General features: G+C 38.5%; 2 protein-coding genes across 6 annotated transcripts in view; both read right to left on the bottom strand.

Moving 5' to 3' along the window:
- The window catches only part of LOC121653618 (adhesion G-protein coupled receptor D2), an 89672-nt gene extending 81645 nt beyond the window's left edge, over positions 1-8027 (bottom strand). Inside the window, exons 1-6 of one of the 3 annotated variants that reach the window (XM_042007207.1) lie at positions 7689-8027; positions 7244-7268; positions 5638-5862; positions 4702-5340; positions 347-523; positions 78-151 (exon numbers count right to left, since the gene is read on the bottom strand). In XM_042007207.1, coding sequence (XP_041863141.1) covers positions 78-151; positions 347-523; positions 4702-5340; positions 5638-5862; positions 7244-7268; positions 7689-7724 — 1176 coding nt within the window. In that variant the 5' untranslated portion in view covers positions 7725-8027. The remainder of the gene's footprint in view (positions 1-77; positions 152-346; positions 524-4701; positions 5341-5637; positions 5863-7243; positions 7269-7688) is intronic. The other 2 variants (XM_042007208.1, XM_042007209.1) reach the window with 2 other exon arrangements.
- An 837-nt stretch (positions 8028-8864) lies between these two features.
- On the bottom strand, positions 8865-26480 carry kif14 (kinesin family member 14). 3 transcript variants are annotated; one of them, XM_042007330.1, is made up of 29 exons: positions 25184-26480; positions 24650-24904; positions 24453-24540; positions 24237-24335; positions 23890-23942; positions 23765-23795; positions 23517-23624; positions 23316-23432; positions 22755-22873; positions 22427-22599; positions 21298-21445; positions 20697-20760; positions 20406-20590; positions 20015-20117; positions 19361-19518; positions 19127-19274; positions 18886-19032; positions 18083-18215; positions 17670-17763; positions 17345-17483; positions 16773-16879; positions 15519-15619; positions 15065-15295; positions 14762-14949; positions 14117-14269; positions 12720-12833; positions 12436-12510; positions 11342-11492; positions 8865-9977 (listed from the first exon to the last, which is right to left on the bottom strand). In XM_042007330.1, the coding sequence occupies exons 1-29, from the start codon at positions 26245-26247 to the stop codon at positions 9601-9603; spliced, it is 4923 nt and encodes a 1640-aa protein (XP_041863264.1). In that variant the 5' UTR covers positions 26248-26480; the 3' UTR covers positions 8865-9600. The 3 variants fall into 3 exon arrangements, with proteins under 3 accessions (XP_041863264.1, XP_041863265.1, XP_041863266.1); XM_042007331.1 differs by having other exon boundaries at positions 11342-11489; XM_042007332.1 differs by having other exon boundaries at positions 12720-12830.
- Positions 26481-26674: the final 194 nt, after the last annotated feature.

Below are 26674 nucleotides of genomic sequence, written 5' to 3'. Positions count from 1 at the left end.
AACATTTTGGCTGTTATTTTCCTGCACAAATAACAAGTGGTGTGCAGTTTTGCAGATTATAAATTTGTTTGACTCACCCGTTTTGTCATGGGATCATTGTTCAGCCTACTGAAGAATGGTGAGTTTGGTAAACTAAAACCATCCAAATCTTCTACAGAGACAGACAAGTTTATTTCAATATAAGGTAGTCTATCAAAATCTGACCACATGCTGTAAACATAACACATACAGAGTAACTGTTAAAGGGCAACTTCATTAGACTGAATGAAAATGCTCAGGTAATAATGTATTTTTAACTGTAAATAAAATCATCATGTTACATTAAATAAGTCTAAGTTGACATTACTTTTCTTTAACTGACAGACAGCTCCTCTGCTTGAGTTGCACTTTGCAAGGCCAGGGCTCTCCTTAACAGGGTCGAAGATGCCGCAATCTTCATTTGACGAAGTGCTCCGAAAGATCTCCACTGAAAACGTTAGATTCTGCAAAGAACTTTCAACCAACAGGGATTCCAACAGCGAATCTGCAAACACAGTGAGGATTTAATCATCTTTCAGTTTTTACCAATTGTCCATGTAGTAAGATTCAGCATGTTAGATTGTTGGACTATTTTGAATGCCCTGCTCCTCAAACATCTCTCAACTGACTTTTCTTTCTTCTCTGAATGCACAAATGACTTTTCAGCGAGCAAAGCAGCTATCAGTGAAGCCGATGGTTGATGATTACTGGGTCAAGGTTTGATGATTCAAATACTTTTAAAGAATTATTTAACTTTTCATCACTTAGCCTCTCTTAATAATAAATGTGAAGAAGCCAATGCATGAAGGACCCAATTTCAGTTTTACCTTATGTTGTTGAAAATGAGTAATTCTGGGTTTATGGACATCAGTTTATTGCATACCCACTTGACTGTTCAGAGTAAAACAAAATGAGCAACATTTACAGACGTAGACAAAATTGTTGCTACCCTTTGGTTAATGAAAGAAAAAGTCACAATGGTCACAGAAATAACTTGAATCTGACAAAAGTAATAATATATAACAATTTTATGAAATATGACCAATGAAAATCAGACATTGCTTTTCAACCATGTTTCAACAGAATTATTTAAAAAAATAAACTCATAAAACAGGCCAGGACAAAAATGATGGTACCCCTAGAAAATAAGAAAATAATGTGACCAAAGGGACATGTTAATACAAGGTGTGTCCACTAGTTAGCAGTCAGTTGGTGGGTCTATATATAGGGCTACAGGTGGTTACTGTGCTGTTTGGTGACATGGTGTGTACTACACTTAACGTGGACCAGGGGAAGCAAAGGAAAGAGTTGTCTCAGGAGATTAGAAAGAAAATTATAGACAAGCATGTTAAAGCTAAAGGCTATAAGACCATCTCCAAGCAGCTTGATGTTCCTGTGACTACAGCTGCACATATTATTCAGAAATTTAAGATCCATGGGACTGTAGCCAACCTCCCTGGTCGGGCCGCAGGAGGAAAATTGATGACAAATCAAAGAGACGGATAATACGAATGGTAACAAAAGAGCCCAGAAAAACTTCTAAAGAGATTAAAGGTGAACTTCAAGCTCAAGGAACATCAGTGTCAGATTGCACCATCCGTCGTCGTTTGAGCCAAAGTGGACTTAATGGGAGATGACCAAGGAGGACACCATTGTTGAAAACAAATCATAAAAAAGCCAAACTACATGTTGACAAGCCACAAGGCTTCTGGGAAAATGTCCTATGGACAGATGAGACAAAAATGGAACTTTTTGCCAAGACACATCAGCTCTGTTTACAGATGGAAAAATGAAGCATATGAAGAAAAGAACACCGTCCCTACTGTGAAACATGGAGGAGGCTCTGTTATGTTCTGAGGCTGCTTTGCTGCATCTGGCACAGGGTGCCTTGAATCTGTGCAGGTACAATGAAATCTCAAGACAATCAAGGGATTCTAGAGAGAAATGTGCTGGCCAGTGTCAGAAAGCTTGGTCTCAGTCGCAGGTCATGGGTCTCGCAACAGGACAATGACCCAAAACACACAGCTAAAAACACCCAAGGATGGCTAAGAGGAAAACATTGGACTATTCTAAAGTGGCCTTGTATGAGCCCTGACCTAAATCCTATTGGGCATCTTTGGAAGGAGCTGAAACATGCCGTCTGGAAAAGGCTCCCTTCAAACCTGAGACAACTGGAGCAGTTTGCTTATGAGGAGTGGGCCAAAATACCTGCTGAGAGGTGCAGAAGTCTCATTGACAGTTACAGGAATGGTTTGATTGCAGTGATTGCCTCAAAAGGTTGTGCAACAAAATATTAAGTTAAGGGTACCATCATTTTTGTCCAGGCCTGTTTCATGAGTTTATATTTTTTAAATAATTCTGTTGAAACATGGTTGAAAAGCAATGTCTGACTTTCACTGGTTAAATTTCATAGAATTTTTATTTATTACTTTTGTCAGATTCAAGTTATTTCTGTCACCATTGTGACTTTTTCTTTCATTAACCAAAGGGTTCCAACAATTTTGTCTACATCTGTACATGTGAGCTTTGAACATTAGTGTCAGAGTCATTTTTTAATTACGCTGTTTTCTGATCTGCTATCCTGATGGTTAGAGCATAAATAATGTTGTAATGTCAAACAAATGATGATTTAAATTGGTCTACTGACCTCATTAAGTTAACGGTTAAAGTTGCAGTAATGTCATGCAACATACAGTAAAGATAAGGCAGAATTTGTCTTTCGGTCATTGGAATCCTTATTGTTATTCAAAGGCCATTAGCCCCTTTTCATATTTTTGATTGAAAAAAAAAAAGTGGCCCTTTTGAAGAAAATGCTGACACGAATAGCAATAGTGCATTTTGTTTATACAAGAGGCTTTTTATGCTGCTCAAAATAGCTATAAGGTTCTGTCATTTAAAGTTCTGTGATTCAAAAGCTCAAGGAAACAGCTGTGAGTTCAGCAGACACATGATATTCCCCAACTCCTGTCTATAAGTTAACCTCAAAACACAAGTTTAACATCATACATATCTAACATTATAAATCAAACTCACCAAAGGAAAACAATTCCTTCTGCATGCTCAGTTCTAGAAAAGGGAGTGAGGCTTTTGGACTCATTGCTCACTGGGGACAATGATGTCAGAGAGGGAGAAGTCTATTTTGAAGGGTGGGACGCAGAGTGACGTGAGTCAGAAAACATTTACAAGAACCATTAGGAATCTTACCGTTTACACATTACATTCATCAGATGAAGAAGGCAAGAAAGGAAAGGAGTTTGAGAGTGTGTGTACATACAGTTAGCCAAAACAAGCTTGAAATTTCAGAATGTTTAAAAGATATCCTGATTGTTGCTGATCAGCTAAGTTATTTAACAAAGCACCTTGCAGTACTAGCAAAAAGACTGAAGATTATACTTTCCCACAATGTACAACAGCTTAGATAATGAGTGTTTAATAGCTAAGATCTAAGTAAATGTTCTCAAAAGCTGTTGTTTCCCAATGAACAAAGCTTTGACGTACAATATACTTGTGACAATATCTTAAAGCCTAGGGCCGTTTTGTTTCTTCATAATTCGTAAATCAGATAAAATTGCAGTTATTTAAAAAAGTAAAACTTTGGTAGATTCTTGTGCTGTGGAAAAGTAATAATACAAAGTCAGGAATTATTTCCTTTTCCACACTGAGACACTGTGGGGGTACATCAGGGGATTGCTGTTAGTTTGAAGAAGATTATTAAAAGTGTTACAAAAAGAATAAAAAAGGTACTGAAACCACACGGCTGCCTCACTTTGCGATTGACTTTTGTGATTTTTGTGCATTTTGTGGTTAGGTGGACCTTGTCAGAAGTTTGTGTTTTGTTTCTGCTTTTATATTGTGGACTTGGTTGTAGGCCCTGGGTGGCGCTTTAGTTTAATGCATCACTTTGTGTTTGGTTTGTAGAGCCTCTGGGTTTCGTTGAGACTTATTTTCTGTACTTTATATTCCACCTTGTTGTCACTGATAGGTAACCTGTAAATAAATGCTTTTAATTAAGAATGTGTTTGTGGATTTAATGTTCACGACTCCTTTTCCCTAGCGAGTTGCAGGGGTTTGTAGCATTAACTTGCTGAGGATATCCAGAAAGTCGACCAATCACCTGGTTGCAACCAAACATAGTAGTTGTAATACATTCACAAAAGCCAAAGCCTGGGGGCGTAACAAGAAAAAAAAATAATCAGGAAAAGCTAAAATTTGTTATTTTGTCTTTCAGAATAAGAGGTATAAACAGTCTAATGTTTTAACACTTTTCTAAAGAAGACTTTTTTTTAACATCAAGTTTAATTTCACACTATTTCAACACTATATCTGTACAATCCAATGGAAATATTTCCTTATATTAGTGACTTTCTAATTTAAAAATTTGCTGAAGGCAATTGAAGTAATACCACTTCAAAATCTCATATTTTATGAGATTAACATAAGGCCAGCTCAGATCTTGGCATATTATTAAAGTAGACAAAAATGAGTTTTTTGCTACATAGCAACCCTTTCTACCTCTTCTTCCAAACTAGCAAACTGTTAACACCTAGCAAATGTTAGGTTTGACTATACCACTGAACCATGTGGTGAAATTTGAGCCTCTCTATACTCGCACTTGATGATTAAAAAAACAAGATACATATTTTTGCAAACCCTCAGCTACTTTCTTTACACTCATATTTGTACCTTGACATGGGCTGTCTCCCCACAGCTTTTTGAGGGAGGACTCCATTTTCATGGCCGCTCCACTCCACTTGAACTCCCTCCCAGTGGAGATGGGTGAACACTCCTTTTCCATGGTGAATATTTGGCTGCTGTTTAGTACTCTATCCCAAATGTGCAGTTCTGTGATGCTCCCTGAGAATGATTCATCAGACTTAAAGGAGCCAAAAGTGTCCTGCGCCTGGCCGATAATGAAAAGGCCATCAGGGCCAAGGCTGTCAGTACTGTATAGGCCTTCACCCCTTGAGACCATAAGACCATCAGTATATAGTGCCCAGCGCCCACCATTCTGGCTCCAAGAAACACACACAGAGTGCCAGGAGTCGTCATGGCTGAAGGCATCTTCATAAGGCCCTTGAACGCCATGGACCTGCAGAGCCAACTGCACAAACTTGCCCTGGATCATGTTTGCTTGGAGCTGGAACTCATTAATGTAGGACGGGATGGAATAAGAGAAGACTGTGGAAACTCCAAAGTAATTTGGATCGAAGCGGAGTTGGGTGCAAACGGTCACCGAACCCATGGAGGGGAATTTGTGCAGGAGACGAGCATGCTTCCTGTCAGAGCGTCCAGAGAAGTCCAGAATCAGAGTTGAGGAGGAAGCTTTAGTTTCACCACACACAGAGAAGAAAGAAACAATGAGGGGAAAGTTTGGCAAAATTTTTGGAAAAAATTGAAGCTAATCATAAAATTCTATTTTGCAGTCCTATTAAAGCTTTTAATAGCTGGGAAACATTTATTAACAGAGGCGAAGAATGTATTATGGCAAGAATGTTCAACCTATACAACACTGTACTGTACAGAAATGTGTCTGAGACAAAACAAAAGAATGAGTGAAAAAGAAAATTGCAAATATAAATTTATAACTATAAAGTGTGACAAATGGTTTAGTGAACCTACTTTTCAATTGTGTCGAGACTTTCCTGGCAATCCACACGGGTTGAGAGATGTTCAAGGATTTTAAAAAGCTTGTGAGCTCTTGGTTCTCTGCTGAGTTGGAAACGGCTGCTAAGGCTCCAGACTTCTGGTGACACAGCTGTCTTGCAAACATCCACTGCAGGCGAACAGGGACATACTCATAGTAAGGCTCATCAAATGTTTGGGTTCTGGTTTCCAGTGTAAAGGCTGTTTAAAAGAAAAACAGTTACTGGAAATATCTTTACATAACAAAAAAATAATATATCTATAATAATAATTGAATGTGTCTTGGTTTGATTCTGATATCCCTGAAATACTCTAAAATTATTCAGACCATATCTGGAACTGAGTGCCATTACAAAGCACAGGCATCTGGATTATACATCAATGAGAACTGCCAACACAGACTAAGACATTTCTAGTAAAATACAACACACCATGTTAATGATAGTACAAACATTTGCTAAAAGTCAGGTTTTCATTCATCATTCAGAACTTCAAGCATGATCCAGCAAATGGTTTATGCAAATTTTCACCTATCATAGGAGAGTAAAATGCCTCTGAAGCCATTTCCCTGATTTTTTCTGCACATACTGAAAACATGCAGTGAAAGGCCTGAAAATTTACACTCACTAAGCACAGCGAGCCACATGCCAAATGATTATGTAAACACACACATAAAATGTTGGCTGTCTCACTGAGAGAAATCCCCATCGGACCTGCTCAAAACATATTAGACGTGCATGTACATTTGGGTTTTGTTGTGCTAGCTAAAGTGCTGATCTTCCATTATATTTTCCATTATATATGCTCAAAGCACCTTTGCATTAACAAACCTCTGTCTTCAGTTATTTCTCTGCAGTTATATGCTATTCTACTTGAAGTTGCTTTAGGTACACTGAAATTTAGGCATACTAGCCAACTGGACAGATCCAATCCAATTTTACTTGTAGAGCGTTTTAAAAAAAACAAAACTGTTGACCAAAGCGCCATATATAGCAAAAGAAAAAACACAACTTACGTGTTTTTTTAATTTCTTTATTTTTATTTTTTTTATAAATTTATATTTGTATTTTTAAAGATCTCATTTGGCATTGAGCCAAAACATTCAGGAGCCCCTAAGTTTCATCTGAACAACTTAAAATAAAATAAATAAAAAGTAAATAAAGAAAAAATACAGCCTATTTTCTACATAGATAGAAAGTCTTAACAAAAAAAAGTGGCACCAAAAAATGGAAATGTTGAAATACAAAGAGGTGCAAAAACGGGGTAAAAGAAACACAAATATAAAATTAAAAGTAATTACCAAAAGAAAAGAAAATTACAACAATGAAATATGATAATGACCATGTAAAACTAAAGGAGCAAATGCAAAATGAGTCAATATGACAAGAAAGTCTACCACTGTAAACAATTGTAAAATAAATAATAAAAGCAACCTTTTTAGTCTGGTCTTTTTTATGTTTTATGCACAACGTTGGCTTGTAGTGATCATAAATTGGTGAGCCTTGAACACAAAATCTTATATATATATATATATATATATATATATATATATATATATATTTGAAGATATAAAATAACTTACCAACTATGAAGCTCTGAACAAAAACCTGAAACACAAGTATCAGTTTAGTTCATTTGCTGATATAATGCAAAAACAGTGTCTACTAATAATAAAAAAAATAAAATAAAAAAATGGCGACCTAATTAAGGAACACCTGCAATTTAAACCCGTTCCCTATCTTACTAATTCCAGTAGAGTTTATATTAAAACAAAAAATATATTGTCCCCAAAATACATGCATAAAAACGTATAAATACAGAATACAGACAAATACACTGTCAAACGCTTTAATGAAGTTAGCTATAGATTAATTTTCATTATAACAACCTTTGTAAAACAACTTTTCGTGTACAGTGGGTTCAATGCAATGCACAGTTTAAAACGAACCTCGTGGGGGAAAGTAGAGTTTTTTTTAAGTTGACAGAATTGTAAAACAGGAGAAATTAAAATAAAGACTGGTACTTACAAGCAGGCCCAGACTGGAGAACAATAACCAGAACATCCTGAAAAGACTTTATTAGCAGACGTTTCTTCTTCTGTGGCTCGAACGGACAAAACGACTGTTTTACCTCATTTACTCTTTTCAGTTTTCTTTTTTCAATCCAGTCGTGTCGTCTCTGCTGAAGCTGCATTCACCCTCTTTAAGAGATGTTTTTTTTTCTAATCCCACAACATGTAAAGTTTAGCAAAGTATGTTTTGCTTCCAAACTGCACAAGAGTGCTACCCTGTGTAATTTGTAGCCGAGTCCTGGGAGCAATGAAGGGAGGATGCAGAGGAGGCTGCACAGACGATAAGTGGGTGTAACCAGCTGAGGGATGCCAAAGTAGGGTTCAGGGACATCGGGGGAGCTTTGGGCTCTTACGGTCATATCTAACTCTGGGCTTGCACGATGTCCAACACTACACCTAACAGATTTTAAAACCCTTCTGATCGTTTACAAACCCTAGAATAGTTTAGGTCCAGAATACATCTGTGATATGTTCAGAGAATATAAACCTAGCAGAGCTCTTAGATCCAACACCTTAACTAGTCCAGACCAGAGTCCAGATTAAACATGGAGAAGCAGCATTTAGCTGTTATGCTGCAAACAAGTGGAACAACCTGTCAGTGGAGATTAAACTTTCACGAAATGTAGACATTTTTAAATCCAGGTTAAAAACATTTTTCTCATGCGCCTATGCATGAAATCTGCATGTAACATTTTAACTCATCTTGCTTTTAATTATTTTAATGTAATTTATTATTTTATTGTGGTTCTTGCCATGTTGCTGCCTTTTACTATTTCTTAATATCTGTAATGCTTTTGTTTTGTGTAAAGCACTTTGAATTGTCCTGTACATGAAATGTGTCCAAATAAACTGCCTAATAAAAAAAAACTAGGATGTATTAATTTAGTTTTTCCTGACAAAAGGTGGCTGAAAGTTTTGCAAATGACATTCAATACACAAAGTTCAAAGGACAAAAAAATGCTATGTTATCACCCAGACTATATTTCAGAGCATTATTTTGAATGCAAGTGAAATCAAGCATCATAAATTTACTGCAGTTGCACAAGTATTGAATTTTTGGCATATGCCACCATTATTTTTGTGTATTTTATCAATTGTTTTTAAATAAAGCAAGGCAAAGAACAGTGAAAGGTAAAAGGTAACAGAACAGCACTTTATTTACGTACATATATTAGGAAGAAACCAAAACAATATACAAGTTCCTCCCTGAGTGCAGATTATGAAAACATGAGAACAAAATATTCCCTCATCAGCAAGTACAGTCAAGAATGGAAACAAGTTTCTCTGTAATTCTTTTACAAAACAGCGTACCTGAGCTGAAAGGTGCTGAAATTAAATCAGTTAAAACACTAAATGTTTTGATCAATGTAAATATTCAGAAGCCTTTAGTGGCCTGTGAAAAGAAGTAGCAGACAGTATGTTTACATGTACAATTAGGTAATGCCACACTACAGCTGGATTGTCATTTAATTGGACTACTGTTCTTGTCTCAGAAAGCAAGTGTGGGAGGTCCAGTTGCACACAAACACAGGGGCTTTATGACTCCCACACATAACTTATAAGTTATTCTACTTTTTTTTTTTTTTAATACATCATGTAAATGGAGTGGATAATAGTCTTACACAGCATGAGCATAACATTTTCCTTACAAGCATTAACTCTGAATTATGTTTGTCCACCTTTATAAATGTTAAATATTCTGGTGAGTGAAGTGATTGGTCCAGCTCAAAAAAAGGGGGGCTTAGCTAGTTTTGAGAAGTTAGAGGTCTCATCTATGTTTACAATTACAAAAACAGATTTTTTTTTTTAAAAAAAGGGAATCCCTAACAAAAATAGTGTAGACACATAATAATCCCAACAAACACACATTACACCCAGTGCGGGCTGCCGTTGCATTGCGCACCTGGAGCGAGGGAGTATACAATCTTACTTACAACTCTGTTTCTAACAGCACTGTGAGTGATAACTCCTTCTTTGGTCAACAAATCATTTTCTGTAGCCTTCTCAGAGCCGGCTGAACTTCTGCCCTCTCCTTCCCCTTGCTGGCTCCAGGAAGAGGACAGGGCCTGCAGCGCAGAGTGGAGCTCATCTCGTACAGTTATCACAGTCTGAAGACAGGGAAGCTGCAGGGACATTGTGGACATCGCTCCCTCCTTGGACAGACCAGTGATCAGCTTGTCAACAGTCTTCACAGAAGAAAAGATCAGCTCTCCGCATTTGCTGAGGTCAGAATTTCTTCCTGTACCTTGAAGAATAAAAGCAGATTGATTAGTGAAAATATAGAAACAAAATACTTGGATTTAGGTAACTAACGCATCTCAAACTACAACTTTGCCTTCAGCTCTGGATCTAACTCTTTCTACTGCCACCTTCTTAATAAATATAAAGTGGGCAAGGGATTGAAAAAGGGTTAGAGAAGGTGGTGATTAGACATTGAGGAGGGGGGTAGAATGTGGCAACATTCATGAAGTAAGGTAATCTCCAAAAGGCAAAAAAATGGGGAGTTATGGTGCGTTCCAGTTGTCTCGGAATTCTGAGCGGTCGTGTTTTGGTGACGTCAGGGCGTTACCATGCATGGCGAACCAGCTGCACCAGCTCAGAAAAAAGAATAGACGCCTCAAAAACAGCCATTATCTCATCATCTGCTAATGCCGTATAAAACTAGAAAATCACAAACCTATTGTAAAAATGTTCACCATGAAAACGCAACCAAATTTTGGTGATAATGATTAATAAACCACACATAGACGTAATTTTTCACAAACAAACCCACCTTAAAAGGTTATTATCGATAACTACAACTCACTGCTGTTTACACTAGAATCTTAACGGACAAAAAATATATTATAAAACAATCATTCAACCCTCGCTGCATTGCATCTCCATGCAATGGGGATGGATGAATTGCAATCCAATCCAGCTTTATTTATAGAGCACTTTAAAACAACATAGTTGACCAAAGTGCTGTACACAGCCTTGGACTTAAAAACAATTTTAAGTATAAAACTAAACAGTATAAAAAATTTGGCTGGTGACTGCACATGCAAGTGTCAAACGGGGATCTATTTATTTCAGAACAAAATCTTCCAGTCAATCTCAGAACACCAATATTTGATCAGCACTGAACTGTCCAGTTTAAGAAATAGTTCACACATGAAAGAAGACACCAGCATTCCTCTACAGCTTGATGCACTTGTGATGTGGGTTCTGAGTGTTTCAAGTTTGAGCCATTAGTTTTGGACCCAGTAACGCCTGATAGTGGCGCTTTCGCAGGTTTGACATAAGAAATATGTCACATATATGAATGATCATATAAACAATGACACAAATCAAACAAATACATGACAACTTTAGATGGAAATACAGCTGACGTTACAATGCAGAGTCCATGAATCATTTCCATTCCTTCATTAGGCTTCCAGAGACATTCAAAAATAGTGCCAAGGCATACAAAGCATAATAAAACATAACTTGTTGGTTTTTCCTTTAATTTGTCACAACTCTTTAGCTACAGGTAATGCTGGTAATGTTGGGATGTTTGAAGAGAAAGTCATTCTGACTCAGACCTAGTTTTACCCCATAAAGCTATGTAGCAGTCAATAGCTTTACCTTGCAAGGCTCTAGACAGATGGGAATGCAGCTGTTGGATGGCTTGGTTCAGCTGGAACAGACTGGTTGATGTAGTACTCAGTTTCTGTAATTGAGCAGCAAAGGCCTCCTCCCCTTCCTCCACCTCCTCTGGATCAGATTCTCTTTCCTGCTTAAAATCAGATTCACCGCCAAGACATACTGAATAATTAGCTTGAACTATAATACTTAAATACATACATTAAGATAGATGTCAGACAACATACACTTAAACATCTGCAGAGCAGCTCTGCAAAAGTACTCCAAGACCTTAAAAAGTATTTCAAATGTTAGGTTACTTTAATCGGTTTTACTTTTTCCAACACTCACACATGGCACTGTGTCACATGCCTCGTTCAAAGACATGCTGAAAGTAGCTGTTTGCAGCCATAACTCAGGTTAATTTGACCACAATGACACTGTGGGGACCAAATTACTCCCCCACCTGTATGTTTCCATTACTTGTTTAACAAAAAAACCCTGCTAGCTTGTGTGGCTAAGATAACAGCAAACAAGCCTTTGAGCCATTATTTATGGCACTTTATTCAACACATTCTTTACATGAACGATCATCAAGGGATGACTGCAGAGAGATAAGCTACAGAGCATTGAGCTTTACAGGAGCCATAAAGGCCGAGTGGCATCTTTAATGGGGCTTTTGTGGGCGTAGGTATTTATCTGCAGCATTTAAACTTGTGTCAAGATGGGGGAATTGTTTCCCAGCACTAACATAAGGAAGCTTGACTGAGCATGCATTTTGTACTTTCAATACTAGTTTAGCCAAGCAGGTCCAAGTGTTTTTAGTAATAAAGCTGCATGCAGCTGATAGTTACAGCTATTTAACTGATCTAATATTGTACACGTACTGCAGCTAATGACAGGTTTTCCAAATTACACAGAAGTCTCTCAATGCACGCCAAAATCGACCTCGCACTACCACTTTTTAGCCTTAATAAACATTAAAATGTAAGGCAATAAAAAAAGTAACAGCATAGCACAAAGGTATTCAGGTGTGATCGGTGAGAATGCAGAAATGAGATGATCTCTTTATACTTTACTGTGTTGCTGAAACTCACCAAAATAAGGCAATTTATGTAGCTCTGCAGGGCACGAGCTAAATCAAGAGTTTTGGATTTTAGACTCTGCAGGACCTGCAACCAGAGATGAAAAATAAATAATTGAAAATATTTGCTGGGGATATTTACAAAGTCAGTTTATAAACTGATCATGTCAAATTATGGCTAAAAGATAAATAAAACAACATTTTTTGGCATCGAAAGAATAAGGATTATGATGAAAGTCACAACATTTTATATAAATTTTAATTCAATGATAATTTTTTTTATAAATGATCTCTTACTGGGTTTCTGGGATAGGCCAGCTGAGCCTCTCTCAGCATTTCTTTGGCGGTGGTGAGAATCTCCTCAAAGAGAGAGAGGATGCCCTTACTGGTTCCCTTCAGAAGAAAAGACTCCTGAAAAACAGAGGGGATATTTAGATGAATTGCATGTATGTGACCATTTCTTGTACTTCTATGGTCAGTTGCCAGAGCCACAAAATAGACAAAGTATTCCTTTGTTTTGTTTGAGTTGAGATAAAATACTTGACAGTTCTTCTTACTGAATGTAATGTTAAGGTGATGCTAGAAAATAAATAAAATAAAATCATTTGACTTTGTTTGACATAACTGTAGTGCAATTTCCCTTTAATGCTACAATAAGAAGGACTTGGCATCTTCATTGAGTCACTGCAGTTTCTTGACATGGGTGTGATAGATAAGGCTTAACACACACAAACAAAAAGAAAAAAACACTTCCAAGAGAACACAGTTGTGGCTGTGATGTGGGTTTGCCCATGTGAAATTACAACTGCTCCCAAAATGGACTACAAAAATGTTTCTTATGTTTTCTAAATGTGCTTTATGCAGACTATAAATATCTACAACTTGGTGAAAATGTTAATTATTAATAATATAATTTAAAACAAGGCCATAAAAGGGAGCTTTGTTGCCATCACATTGAGCATAGCTGCTTACGCTCCCCCTGTCCTCATAAATCTTCTGTGTAAAACTAAGCATCACTTTGAATGTTACGGCCACTAAAAATGATGTGACAAGCTGTTTGACCTCCATAAAAGGTGGTCTAGAATATCCTATTCTTAAGGAGGCAAGAAAGGAAACATTGTGGTTCTTTCATAAGTACTTAGATTATGTATGTGGCTCATTATGCCAACCAATGAGGCACTTTCAGGTCATGTTGCTCAGTCAGAAAACTTCTTTAAAAAAAAAAAAAATACTGCATCCAAGGCACCTTAAAAAAGAGGATTTTTTTTATTGTGTTCATCACTGTATGTATGTATCCTGTGGTTGTTTAGAGTGGGTGAGATACAGATAGTATATGAACATACTTTTATTTCTTGGTCATGGTGTCTGAAAACAAACAAACAAAAAAAAACAACAGCACAAAATTTGAAGCCCTTCCTGCTCTCTCACATAAAATGCTTTGCTCCCATCAATACAGCAACAGATGAAAACATACCTTTACCACATGTTTATGCATAATACCACAGCAATCCCACAAATAAAATACACATCCCACCTTCAGATCCTTATCTCTCAACCTCTTAATATCTTACTTGTTCTGATATCCACACAGTTAATCATGAATTCCATGGTATTATAAAGAAGGGGCTTAAATACAGTGGACCCCAGAGTCTTAACAGGGATAGTAGCTGTAGTAGTATTATTGGTGGTATTACCTTGCCTGTGGCCTGAGCACCCGTCCCAGTGATGTTCAGGGGCATGCCTGTCAACGCTGCCATGTGGCCAACTGCAAGCAACGCTGCATCCAAACACCGACTGCTCTTCTTCCGTGCCTCCACCACCATTGATGTGATCTCTGACTCACAACCCTGGATGGGGATTTTTTTTTTTAACTCAACATCAAGTCAGAATAAACAAATTGGCAAACAGGTAGAATCAATGCTAGCAAACCAACACAAAGTCCGACAAAATCTGAAGGGTTAGTAAATAAATTAAAATGCTGGAAAATATTAAAAATGAGGATTGAGAGGGGAAAACTGTGTGTTTAGATGCTGAGCCTGGTAAGGAATTTAGATTTATTTTCCATATATTCATGTTCTGTGTGGTGCTCAAGGTTGAGAATTCCCTCGGCTTTGCCATTTCCATAGACAGAGCTCAAACAGCTCAGAGCTAAGACCTGTCAATCATTGTTCTGCATTTCGATCATCCACCCGATCTGCAAAATACCTCAAATTGAGAACCATTTTACCAACTTAGGTTTTGCACTCTTTTTGACTTTTATAAGAACTGAAAGAGTCCGGATAACTCTACGATCATGCCGCTGCATAGGTGTTAATCAAAGATAAATGTTTCTTGTTTACCTGAATAAGCATCTGGAAGAATCCTCCCATTTTCTTGACTTGACTCTTGAGTTCTTCAGCGATGGTGTAGAGCAGGCCGGAGGAGGGTTTAACACTGGCCAGCCACTGCATGGTGACAAACGCTGCACCCTCTATGGCTGTAGTGGCTTTGACCAGCTCAGCTTGAGCCACCAAATTACAACCAAACACTGCAGGAGAAAAAGTAATGACAAAAGTGTGATGCAAATAACCTGCACTTAAACAAAAAGGCAATCTATTGCTGCACATAGCTCATAAATAGACTGGATTTTAAAACCGACTCACCACTGTCTTGGCTGTCATCATCCAGGCTGTCATACTGGTCAGATATGGTTTGGACCGCCACATACACCAGATTTAAATCAGAAATCAGTCTATCCGCCAGACTAGCTTCTGTCCCGCTAAAACTACGCAGACGGGACACTGACTGACCAATCAGCTCCTTGCAGATGCCAGCAATGGCTGAGTCTGTCGTGCTGGAACGGGTGGAGGGAGGTTTGGCCACACCCATCAATCCTGGAGTAAGATGTTGAAATACTCTTTCAACACTGTGCCACTATAAATGTTCAACAAGTCTCCTTTTCTATCCACAAACCAAGACAGTAAACAGCCAAAGGGACGGACATAGACCCAGTTGAAGACATTTTCATCATAACTAGTCCAAACTCTTATTTCTTCAACTGCAAAATGGCTTTTAGAAATAAATCAGGTAACTTAAGAATTTTTTTAAGTGCCTTACCAGCAGACTGCGAGGGGCCAGTGAGGAGGCTCTGAATTGGATGGACCCGGATCTCATAGAGACGCCCTGAGATCCTCCTACTCTTCAGAAGACTCCGGCTCCTGAAGTCCAACCAAACAGAAGCCGTGTGATTATGCTTCCAACTCTATAAATTATATTCATATTCTTCTTGAACATTCACTTAATACTTTCAATTATAATTACTGTCTGTGCCACCAGGTTCAAATATCATTATTCCAGCTAAATGTTTGCCATTTTTGCTGCTGTAGTCTTTATGCTTCGTTTATTTATCTAAATTTTTGGATTGCTGGTCAGCACCTGTATCCCATCATTTATTTGCTGGTATTGCTTAAAAAGGACAGTGACAGCCTGCTTTTAGGCAGTGTATTATTTAATTTAATTTATTTATTACGCTTTGCATGTAGTTATTTTGCAAGGATTAACATTAAACACTTAAAAAAAGAGAGATAACACAGATAACATAAGTTTAATTAATTGGAAGCAATCTAGAGGTGGAAAGGTGAGTAAACAATGATAGCAACAGTATTGAAGCCTGTGCATGCTGTAGCTTTAATGGAGTTGGGGAGAAAAGCATGACAGAACCACAGACTCTGTGCTGTGTTTCATTTGGCTGGGTCCTATGGTAGTTTGGGCACCAGCAGGAACGCTTGACAAGAATAAAAAACACTGCGAGGGGAAAATGTTGAGAGTTCAACATTTACAACAGGTGATGTGTGTGCATGTTTAGATTATGGGTTGTGAAGTGAGGAACCTGGGGGACTGTCCAAACACCCTGCCAGGGCCTTCATAGACATGAAATTAATAAACAGAAGAAATACAGCAAGGTGGGAAATATTCTGTGGGCAATAATTTCATGAAAGAAGGGGAAAAAAAGGATTGGCTTAAAGTCAAAAATATATGCCAGATTGTAAAATAAACTGTTAAAAACTTTAAATTTTCCATTTATGTACTTTTTCAACTTTCCAAACAAATTCTTTTATTTGCACTTTGTTCAGATTAAAAAAAGCAGAGTGTGAGGACCATGGAAAGCTAAAGAAAAAAAAAAAAGCTAAATACTGTCAATCAAAGCTGTGACAGGGTTACAAAGATAGATGGAAACTTGAAGAGAGGCAGTCCTGTTCTTTCCCTGTGAGACTGGTAGTCTTATTGAGGGTTTACTACCAATATATTTCATACAGTTGAACAGAAATACAATTGATTCCTGAAGGATAGACAGAGAAGCTGAATAATTACCTTCGGCGAGAAAAGGAGGACGTGGAAGCATGCGAGGCCGATATATCTTGCTCCCACTCGTCATCAGGGTCATAAAACACATCATCATCTTTAGAGGCGGAATCCACCTGCAGAGAGTTAAGTATTTTTGGCATGCCCCATCTCATTTGCTCAACTTAATGAGAAAAGCTCTGCAAAGTGAGGCAGCTTGCATCTGTCAGGCATAAAACAACTTATTCTGGGTTGTAAATAAGGTCAGATGTCTGGGGAAATGGACCATTGAGAGTCAGTTTCTGAAAATGCAGATTGAGGAAAGAGGCTGTGTATGTTTTACTCCACATGCATCATTTGTTTTGATATTAGAACACAGATCACATCCAATAAAAGTTTCCACACCCTCCTACAAATTTAGTAGAAACATGATGAGAACTTTACATTTACCTTCAGTATTCTGAAGCAGAATACTGAAGGTATCAAAGAATAAATAAACATCAAGGCAACTTTTCCACACATTTCCTTTTTTTAAACTGTAAAGACGACCTGATCTAATCTAGTCTAAAGGAAAAGATCTGAAGTACTGATTTAAGGCAAACCTGCTCGAGCTCCCTCATGGCGATCATGTTGTTTTGGAACTTGTTCAGACTCCAGAAGGTGGAGATTCCCAGTTTTGTGTTTTGAACCCGCACCTGCAGACCATCTTGCTCCATGTTCCCATTGTCGGAGCTTTCATGTCTGAAACAGAACAAAATAACACGTTTGCTGGGTGCTCCCAATCAAGATTATATTTACTTGTAAAAATGACCACAAGCTTCTATTATGATTTTACACCCCTTCAAAACCTCTGTTGCATTGCTCTTCATTATTGTCCCAACCTGTAAATAATAATCATATGCAAACTGTAAACTTCATCTCTCCTACCTGCTGAAAACGGTATGTTTCCTCAGTTTAGAACTGATTTTATTGGCTTCCTCAATCATCAATGAAAGCTTCATGGCATCCCACTGTGGAGAAGCTGCAACACAGAAACAAGGAATTAACAGCCGGTAGTCCAGAGCATCTTCCTTAACTAATCTTCGTTTAAGCAGTAATGGACGGTACACCAGTTTAACGAATTTACGTATTGAAATAAGAAAAACTGTTTTTTTAAGGTAACTTTCACCTCTCAAAGACATTATCCCTAACCATGAGAGAAACTGACTCAAACATGCAAGACATTAAAGAGACGTTAGGTACAAGGGTCAAGGAAGAGTGAAATTAAATTAGTAAAGATTTATTCGGTCATGAACACATGTTGAGAAACCCTTTAATACAATGTATGACTTAAAACTCACCATTTTGGTGATTGTGGTTTTCTCTTAAAGCTCTTTTCTTCTGCATCTCTTCCAGCTCCTTGCTGATCTTCCTCTTCTCCGCCTCCAGGGCCTCAACAATCTTTGCTTGGCATACTCGATGTTCTTCCATAGCCTGAAGTGAATCATAGCAATGTAAATAATATTAAAACCCATTAGGCCATAACATGTAGCCTTAAGCCAAGCTCTAGCGTGACTCCAAACACATCACCCTGGTTAAACATAAAACCAGGTGTCAAGTTTCTGGGAAAAACTTAGAGATATCCTCAAATAAAGTTATTTTACAGCTTTATAAACACTACCTAAAACATCTGGATTGTTTTTTATATATTTATTTATAGGGGACCATGTACAATTTAAAACATAAATGTTCCTGCTTTGTACCAGAGGCTAATTTACATCTGCAGACCTCTGGCAGGGGACACTAAAAAAAAAACATACAAATAACATATATGGTTACACCCTTCCAACCCACCCAGACACAAACACCCACACAGCCCCACACTGTTACTTTACCATATGTAGTGTTATTTTCTTTAAGTACCATAGATATATTGTATGTTGTTTTTTGTTGTTGTTTAATAAAGGAGGGGTTTTTAATCTCCTCCAGGGATATCATTTGATGGCAAACCTTTCATATTTTTGACAGCGTTAAACTAATTTAGCACAGACACACAAACCATGTGTTTTCATCAGAAAAACCTAAAAAATAAATAAATAAAACGACCAAAGAAAGAAAACAATAGCTCTTGAAGAAAAGAAATCAAAGTCTCTGGGGTCCTAACCTGGGCCTCCATGTGGAGACGGAGGCGTTTCCTCTGGGTGTCCACCTCCTGCTCCAGCTCCAGCTTCGCCACTTTGAGCTCCTCCATCTGGTTGGCCACTTTCTGCTGATGTAAATCCTGCAGACGCTTCCGCTCACTCTCCTCATTCTGACAAAATTACATAGAATCAATGATGTTGACAGCTAAAGTTGTGAGGATATGCAGATGTTTAATGGTCCCCTAATACAAAGTTATAGTTTACCAGCTCTCTCTCTAGGACTCTGATCCTGTTTTCATAGGCAGTTTTCTGGTCAGAAAGTTCTTTCTGAGCCACCTCTTTTGCCATCTGAATCCCCTGCATCATCTCTTCTTTTGCCTTTAAATGGGCTTCTTCAATTTCTGCTTCCAGTCTAAGACACACAAACAATTTGTTTTGATTGACACGAGGATGGAGAGCACTTGTACAGCAGCATTACAGTCTTCATCTTACACTTACTTTGCTCTTTGAGCTGCAAGCAGCTCATTTTTGGCAAATTCAAAGTCTTTATGGCCATCGCCTGAGCTTGTCCAGCATGATACCCGCTTCCCAGACTGCACCTCTGCAGGATGATTGAAGCGGAAGTAGTGATCTCCCCCAAGGATAACTCTGTCGCCCTAGAAAGTAATATATAACAAACTTAGACTTCAGACTTTTTTTTGTCATTCTAGTATGCAACAAGTGTATACAGAACGAAATTTCGTTGCATGGTCTCATCACAGTTCAAGAAAATAAAATATACAGTTAAAGAACATAAAAGGATGTGCATATACATATGTCCTGACTAAGATATACATGTATAATTTAAAATTAAAAATATATACAGCTAAAAACAGATAAGAATAAATAAAACAGATAAGAGTGGATGCAGCTTCCCGCAAGATGAGGAGAGAAAGCCGTCTAAGACACAAAATGGGGCTAAGATCCTCCAAATTCTTCTTTGTAATCCAGGGCTTGATATTTTCCTGACAAAAATATGGTCCACGTTTTACCCCCCCTCCCCCCCGACAGATTACTGTTGCATCATCATGTTGCAAGCAGCAGCTCTGGCTCAGCTCCATGGATATGGCCTGGCTAGGAATTTCAAGCTAATTTTTCAGGAATGGGACTTACATGATGGAGGACAGTAGATGAGGAGATGAGATTCCCATTAACAAAGGTCTTGGCGTTTTCCATTGGAATTATGCTGACAGTACTGTCGATGTTGGATATAACACTAGGAGGAAAAAAAAAAAAAAGAAATTGGATTAATTTTTCCTTCATATGGATTTAATTACACTGCCATGATCCATGTTACATGGGCTGCTTATTTAAAAACTATAAGCATTAAAAGTGCATGGTTTTCTTCTAGGTATAGTTAAATCTTTCCATAATGATGATTCACATCCTCACTTCAATTATTCACCATTTAGAATACACACAAGACCGCAAACACAATGCATAATATTTATTTGAATGGACAAAGTGCCACTGTGTTTACAGGCTGCCGGGGTTTCGTTCTCACCAGTGTTGGTCAGCAATGAGGGCTCCAGTGAGCTGGATGTCATGGCTGGAGTCAGGTTTCAGCTTGCCCACTGTGGTTCGACCCTCTTTGATCATGTAGAGGAGCATCTCTGACAGCTGAGGATCCTCATTCAGGTTCACCAGGTTGGGAAGACGGTTGTCCACTTTGAATGTCACACCTGCTTTCTGATGAGACCAAATGATAATAATGAAAAGTTTTTAAACTTCTACTGTACATAGGAAGATAGACTGAAAGCTTAAAGATGGGGAAAGACTTAACCAAATAAAATACCTGTAGCTCTTTGGTTTCTTCCCGTTTACGGATTTCTGCTTGCTCAAGTTTCTCTCTCCATGCTCTGTAAGAAAAATATGTCCAAAAGTTGAAATAAAATTCATTTCCAGCATTTCAATATATTAAAATAAATAAATACATAAAACTTATTAAATTCAGCTTTATTTGTATAGCGCCAATTCACAACAACCTCATCTCAGGGCACTTTCAAGACTAATCAGTTCGAGCCAATTCTTTCTGATGCAGTCGCTATTCATACAAGCTGATTTATAAAAAGTAATAGCCTAAATAAATAAACCAAAAAATTACAGTGAGTCTTGACTTCGATTCAATCCCCCATCCTAAGCACGCACGAGGCGGATAAATAAAGTACACGGGAATTCTGCCATGATTTGGAATATATCTAAAACTTTGTGCCTAACATGTATATGAATGAGGAAGCACTAAAATTCATTGTGCAATAAGGTTTCTTTAAAATTTCAACATCAGCTGAGTCTTTCACTTTGAGCCCGTCGAGCCCAAAAAAAGCAATGCGTCCATTTCAGCGTCAGTCAGCTAAACACAAATAAAAATAAGGTTTAGATTATTGCACTGATGTTACCGGTTGGCCTCAACCATCTCGCGCTCTTGTTGGCAGAGTCTGTTTTTCAGGGCGGTGATCTCCTGCTGGAACAGCCTGACTCGTTCCGGTTCAACGCCCTGGGAGCTCATCTGGGCAGCTCGTAGTTTCTCTACCTCTGCCTTCAGCTCTGAAATGCACAAAAAGTCAAACTTATAGAAAAGAAGCAGCTTTGAGCAAATGTCAGCATGAACCAGCAGAGTCACATAAAAGTCCTGAGATGGTTTGACTTTAAGAGGCCACAGAAATATTCAAAACTTTTCCTGCCTGACAGTGTCACTTAGTAAAGATGATTTATTGAGCAACATTCCCCTGATCTGAACCCAGAGTCTCACGCTGACCAGTGATGTGAGAGAAATCCACAACAAGAGCTCCCCTTAGTGCTAAAAACGTCAAACAGCAGCGCATCAGCTTATGAAAAAATGAATACTTGAGTGACAGTTAGCTGCCATGTGCAACAGACAGTGCATAAATATGGCCAGGAGGCAAGGTTAGGGCCGGGCTTTTATTTCAGCTGGGTAGCAGGGAAGCTAGAGATGGATAAATGGAAAGACAAGACGATGTGAGGCATGGAAGGAAAGAGAAAAAGATGAAAAGCGGGCCACAAAAAGAGAGATTTTTTTTTTTTTTTTTTAAAGATCAACACAAAGTCAGAGAAGTAAAAACAAAACCAAAAACTGTAGATGAAAGAAGAGCTAAAGGGCTCAGTGGTGCTCAGAAAAGAAAATTTGTGTAGGTTTTTTTGGGAATCAGGACAAACATTTGTTGTTAATAAGTCTGAAAAAGCTTGTGTTCAGGTTTACGAGGAGCTTAAAGATCTCTCAGGATAAAAATCCTCCCAAAACTGTTTTCCAGAAAGCATGCAAATCATTGGCTAGAAATAATGCTCTAAGAGGGGTCCACTTCTAATCTTAACTCCATTTCCACCACAGTACCTAAAAAACTCTAAACTTAAGTTTGTACTGACAAAAAAGGTTGCAACAGGCAGATTGCATTTAAAAATCTAATCTACCCTACACAAATGGTGTGTATGCAGAAAAATAACCTGCTACAGACAATGTGGACACAAGCAAAAAAAAAAAAAAAAAAAAAAAAAGTAGAAATGACTGACCTCTAATGAGCTTGGCACTGGTGTCCTCATTGACTTTAGCCACATTAATGATTGTGCGGGCTTTTTGGGCGTAGCGCAGCGTGCTCAGGCTCTCCTCCATGTTGCTGCCCGCTGGGCTCACAGTAGCAATCATGGCCGTCTTCGAGTTTCCACCGAGGCTCTCTTTCAACAGCCTGGGAGGAAAAATTTAATTACATGTGGTCAAAAAGACAAAAAAAAAAAAAAAGTATATAGTTGTTCATGATTGTTGTCTTATGAGGAGAGAAAAGTCTAATAAAGAGGTAATGAAATTTTTTAAATGACAAGCACAAGCGTGCTGCTTGTTTACCAGGTAAGGACAGACTCTCTGTAGGGTATGAAGACGTTCTTCCTGGACAGTGCCTGTTCTGATAAGGCAGAGATGACTTTTCCAAGAGTTAGCAGGGACTTGTTGATACTAACCCCTTCCTATAACGACAGAAAAACTGGTATTAACTTCTTTTGGAACAAGTATCCTGTTGAGAACCCAAAGTGAAAATCCACCTGTATCCACATAACCCTGAACCTTTTATAGACTCCTGTATGTACAACTGCTAAACTAGAAGCTGAGCTAAAAGGAAGACTTAATCTAGAACCATTTTAATCCAGTAAATAAGATAATTTTCTAAACAATTAAAACCACTTAGTTACACTGCCGGTCCTAATGAAGCAAGTTTTATTCTTTATGCACACACAACATTTTCTGTGTAAGCTGCCATAAATTGAGTAAATCTGTTAAATACTATTCATGACACAATAATCATCTAAGTTTTTCTTCATTAATGTACAATATTTTCAATTCTATTCACAAAAAAAAGTAAAAATCATACTAAACAAGAATATAAATAGATTCATGTGTGTTTGTTCATACCCTGAGTCTGTCTCCACTTGTCTGAGCCGAGTTACAGCGCTCGCTGCCAGCCAGGTCTATCAAGTTTATCCTGCTGGTGATGCTGTGATCGTGTTCCTCTCCTTCCACAAACTCAGTCTGAACACACACACACAAGGCTTCATCAATGTTCAGCTACAACATGCACCAGAATGAAACGTTACGTCAAACTAAGAGTCAAACCTTAGTTTGTGTCATAACCAGGGTGAAGACAGAGTGAGATCTGGAGCTCTTGTCATTCATTCCTGTAGCTGCTGTGGCTCTTTGTTTATTACCAAGCTCCAGCCAGCCCTGAAAAATAAATAAATAAATAAAACGCTGCAAATTATGACTGATTCACTCCCTGTAACATCTCACGTGGAGATTCTCGTTCTTAAAAGAATTGTGTAAAGACTGGAAGAAGAAAGATTGTATCTGAAGGTTTAACCAACCTTAATGTCATTATAGGAGCTCACCACATTCCTGATAAGGAAGGAAAAAAGAAGAGAGCAAATTATAATAAATAAATACTTCTAAATAATTTCTGGCTGTTGATAAAAAGAAAAGGTTTTCTTACGCAGAGAGCTCAGCAACATAAGGGCCGTGGACTGGATGCTCCCTCACCCTCAGCTTAAAAATATGTCAGATAAGTTTTATTATTATTATTATTCATCACTAACAGGAAAACATGTCTCTGCTGAATGATGAGGAAAACTGAATGCACCTATCGGAAAAAGATATTCCCCAACATGTAAAAGAAGTTGTTTACCACAGAATGTAGCATCCTAATTCTCAAAAAGTATTTTTCATTCATTAAAATTTTTAAATAATAATGTTTTCTACCACAGTATGAAACCAAAAAATGAAAACCACAATAAAAATAGCAGCAATTTTCTGCAATAAATCTTGAATGTAACTACTTACCGGCATCCTCCTCTGGTTTGGTTCATCTCTAGTTACCAGGAGGTCATGGATCTTCTCATTGTACACTTCAAAGTAACTCATCTCAACATGACATTTGACCTGAAATGCCAAAACACACACACACACAAAGACAAATATGTCTAATGGCTGAGCTAAACCATTTTCATGCCAAATTGGGTTAGAAGCGGCAATGAATGCATCTGTGTGACAAATTACCTCTTCATTTTCCATAGAGGTCAGTTTCAAAAAGAGATCCTGGCAAAAACGTGGTATGACTCCTGCCTCCTCCTCAAAGCCCATCATCCTGCAAAACCACCATTTTAAACTAATTAAACTAACAGACATAAAGGACATTTTTAAAAGCGCATGAAGAAGAAAACAGATTTAATGACACAATATGCAAAAACACTCACGTGTATGACTTGCCAGAACCAGTTTGGCCATAAGCAAACAGGCAGGTGTTAAATCCTTCAAAGGCCCTCAGTAGCAGAGGTTTGGCCAGGGTCTCGTACACTGTCTTTTGGCTGGCAAAGTTGGGGTCACTGTCATCCACCGAGCAGAGAGAGAAGTCATATGTGAAGGAGTAGCTCTGTCTGGACTCCGGATGCTGGACAACAGTCTCCTGACCTTTCATGAAGATGACCTGCAATGTCTTCTCTGCCTTCTCCCTACAGCAGAGCAGATTACATACATTAAATACAAAGACTAACTTTAAGATTGCTTTCAAAGTATCTTCTGATATCTTATGTGTAAGCACTTCTATGGCTGAAAATGCACGTTATCCAGCTAATAAATTAGATAAAGGTACAACCTCAAATAAGTGTTTCTTCATTAAATTTGACTAGCCAAAAGCTATTTCATCCCAGGACACTTTCAGTATCTGTTCGCTTTATAATTGAGCCAAAGTTTTGTTGTTGTTTTTTTTAATCAACCACTGGTTCACAAACCTGGCATTGAACGGCCGGACACGGACAGCCACAGTCACTGCACTGTTTTCCATCTTAAATGAGTTCTCCTGCTTCAAAGCCTTACTGGGGTTGGACAAGGGTTCGTCACTGGGTGCTGGAGCAGCACTGGAGGTCCTAACCATGGTCGCGTCTCCTGTTTGGTGTGAGCTTGCTGTCTTTCTCACCTGCATTGCAGGGTTTGGGTTGTGCACACCTGTGGTGGCCTTGCTGACCCGAGGTACTGGCACGGGCTTGGCGACTTCCCCTTGATGTGATCGTGATTTGGATCTCTCAAGACCTGCAGATTTAACAACCACCGTTTTTGGAACTTCTTTACACGCCAGTTTCTCGAAGACGTCTCTCCTTGCGGCAATTTTCTCAAATGGGGTCTTTTTGGTGGGCGTTTTAAAGGTTTGGGCCTGATCTTCCAGCTGTCTGCTTGAGGATGAAGATGAAGAAGAGTAGGACGCCTTAATGTGTCCAAGGTTTTTCTGGATTTCCGCACGAGATTCGGCTTCTGGTCCCTTGCGCTTAGAAGCAGTTTCTCTTAAACTCGTGGACCTGAATAAACCAGGAGTCCTACCGTTTGGCTCACTGAGTATTTTCGGTGTTGGCTGGTGGCCAGCACCGCTGACCCCGCGCTGCACACGTGCACTTTTATCCATGGAGGGAGTCCTGGTCCTGCGCTGTAGAGTGAGTCTCTTCTCCGGAGCTGGAGTGGTGTTCTGGCTGCTTTCAGTCATGGTATTATCTGCTGTTTCAGCTCTGGTCTTCCTTCTTGATCTTCTCTGAAGGGTGAGGCGGCCTCGATAAGGAGTCTGCTGCCCACTGCCGCTTTTTGACAGCGCGGAGATGACATAGGTCCTGTTTACCAAACGGCTTTTATCGGATAATCTGTCTTCACATGCAGATTCGGCGCTTGATATGTCACTTTTTCCTAGAGATACGTCTGATGCCTTTTGTCCTGTTGGGCGCTCTCTGCCGGGTGTCCTGGACGATGCTGTTGACAGTAGATGGTCATAATATGTTGTATGTTTCCTCGCTTGTACGCTAAATATCGACATGGTAATTGAATCTTGATAATCCACAATCTGAAAAGAGGTTTACTACTCTAGTAATAAGTCGTCGCTTCAGCTTCTTTTAAGTAAAGACTCGATTAAAAACACGTAAGACCGACGCAGATACGTTTAAGTATGTAAATATATAAACGGTATATAAATCCATTTGAATAAAATGCCACCTATGCACACGAAAACTGAGCTACTTTTGTTTATTATTGTCTTCCCTTCGCTTCCGCCTTCGCCCGCTTCAATTTCAAATCGTCTCCGTCAGTGGCCGCTGATTGGCTAAATTCTTCCAAACAGTTGCGTCATATCTTTGTACAGACATGCAAGCATACCAATTGGACGCTAGGTGGCACTATCGATGAGGTAATTACACATCTCTTGCAGGCTCAGGATAAACTGAAGTGAAAACGGTGGAAAAATTGCC

Source organism: Melanotaenia boesemani, chromosome 14 (assembly GCF_017639745.1).
Source record: "Melanotaenia boesemani isolate fMelBoe1 chromosome 14, fMelBoe1.pri, whole genome shotgun sequence".
In the NCBI taxonomy this organism is placed as follows: Eukaryota; Metazoa; Chordata; class Actinopteri; order Atheriniformes; family Melanotaeniidae; genus Melanotaenia; species Melanotaenia boesemani.
This window is presented reverse-complemented; position numbering and strand designations above follow the sequence as displayed.

Bases quoted from the DNA above. Each gene is read 5' to 3' on its own strand.
- kif14 (XM_042007330.1), bottom strand. From the start codon at position 26,247: ATGTCGATATTTAGCGTACAAGCGAGGAAACATACAACATATTATGAC. The intron at 22,874-23,315 runs GTATGAACAAAC...CTGTCGTTATAG, and splicing joins CAAGTGGAGACAGACTCAGG to GAAGGGGTTAGTATCAACAA. The intron at 22,600-22,754 runs GTAAACAAGCAG...TTTTCCTCCCAG, and splicing joins AGAGAGTCTGTCCTTACCTG to GCTGTTGAAAGAGAGCCTCG.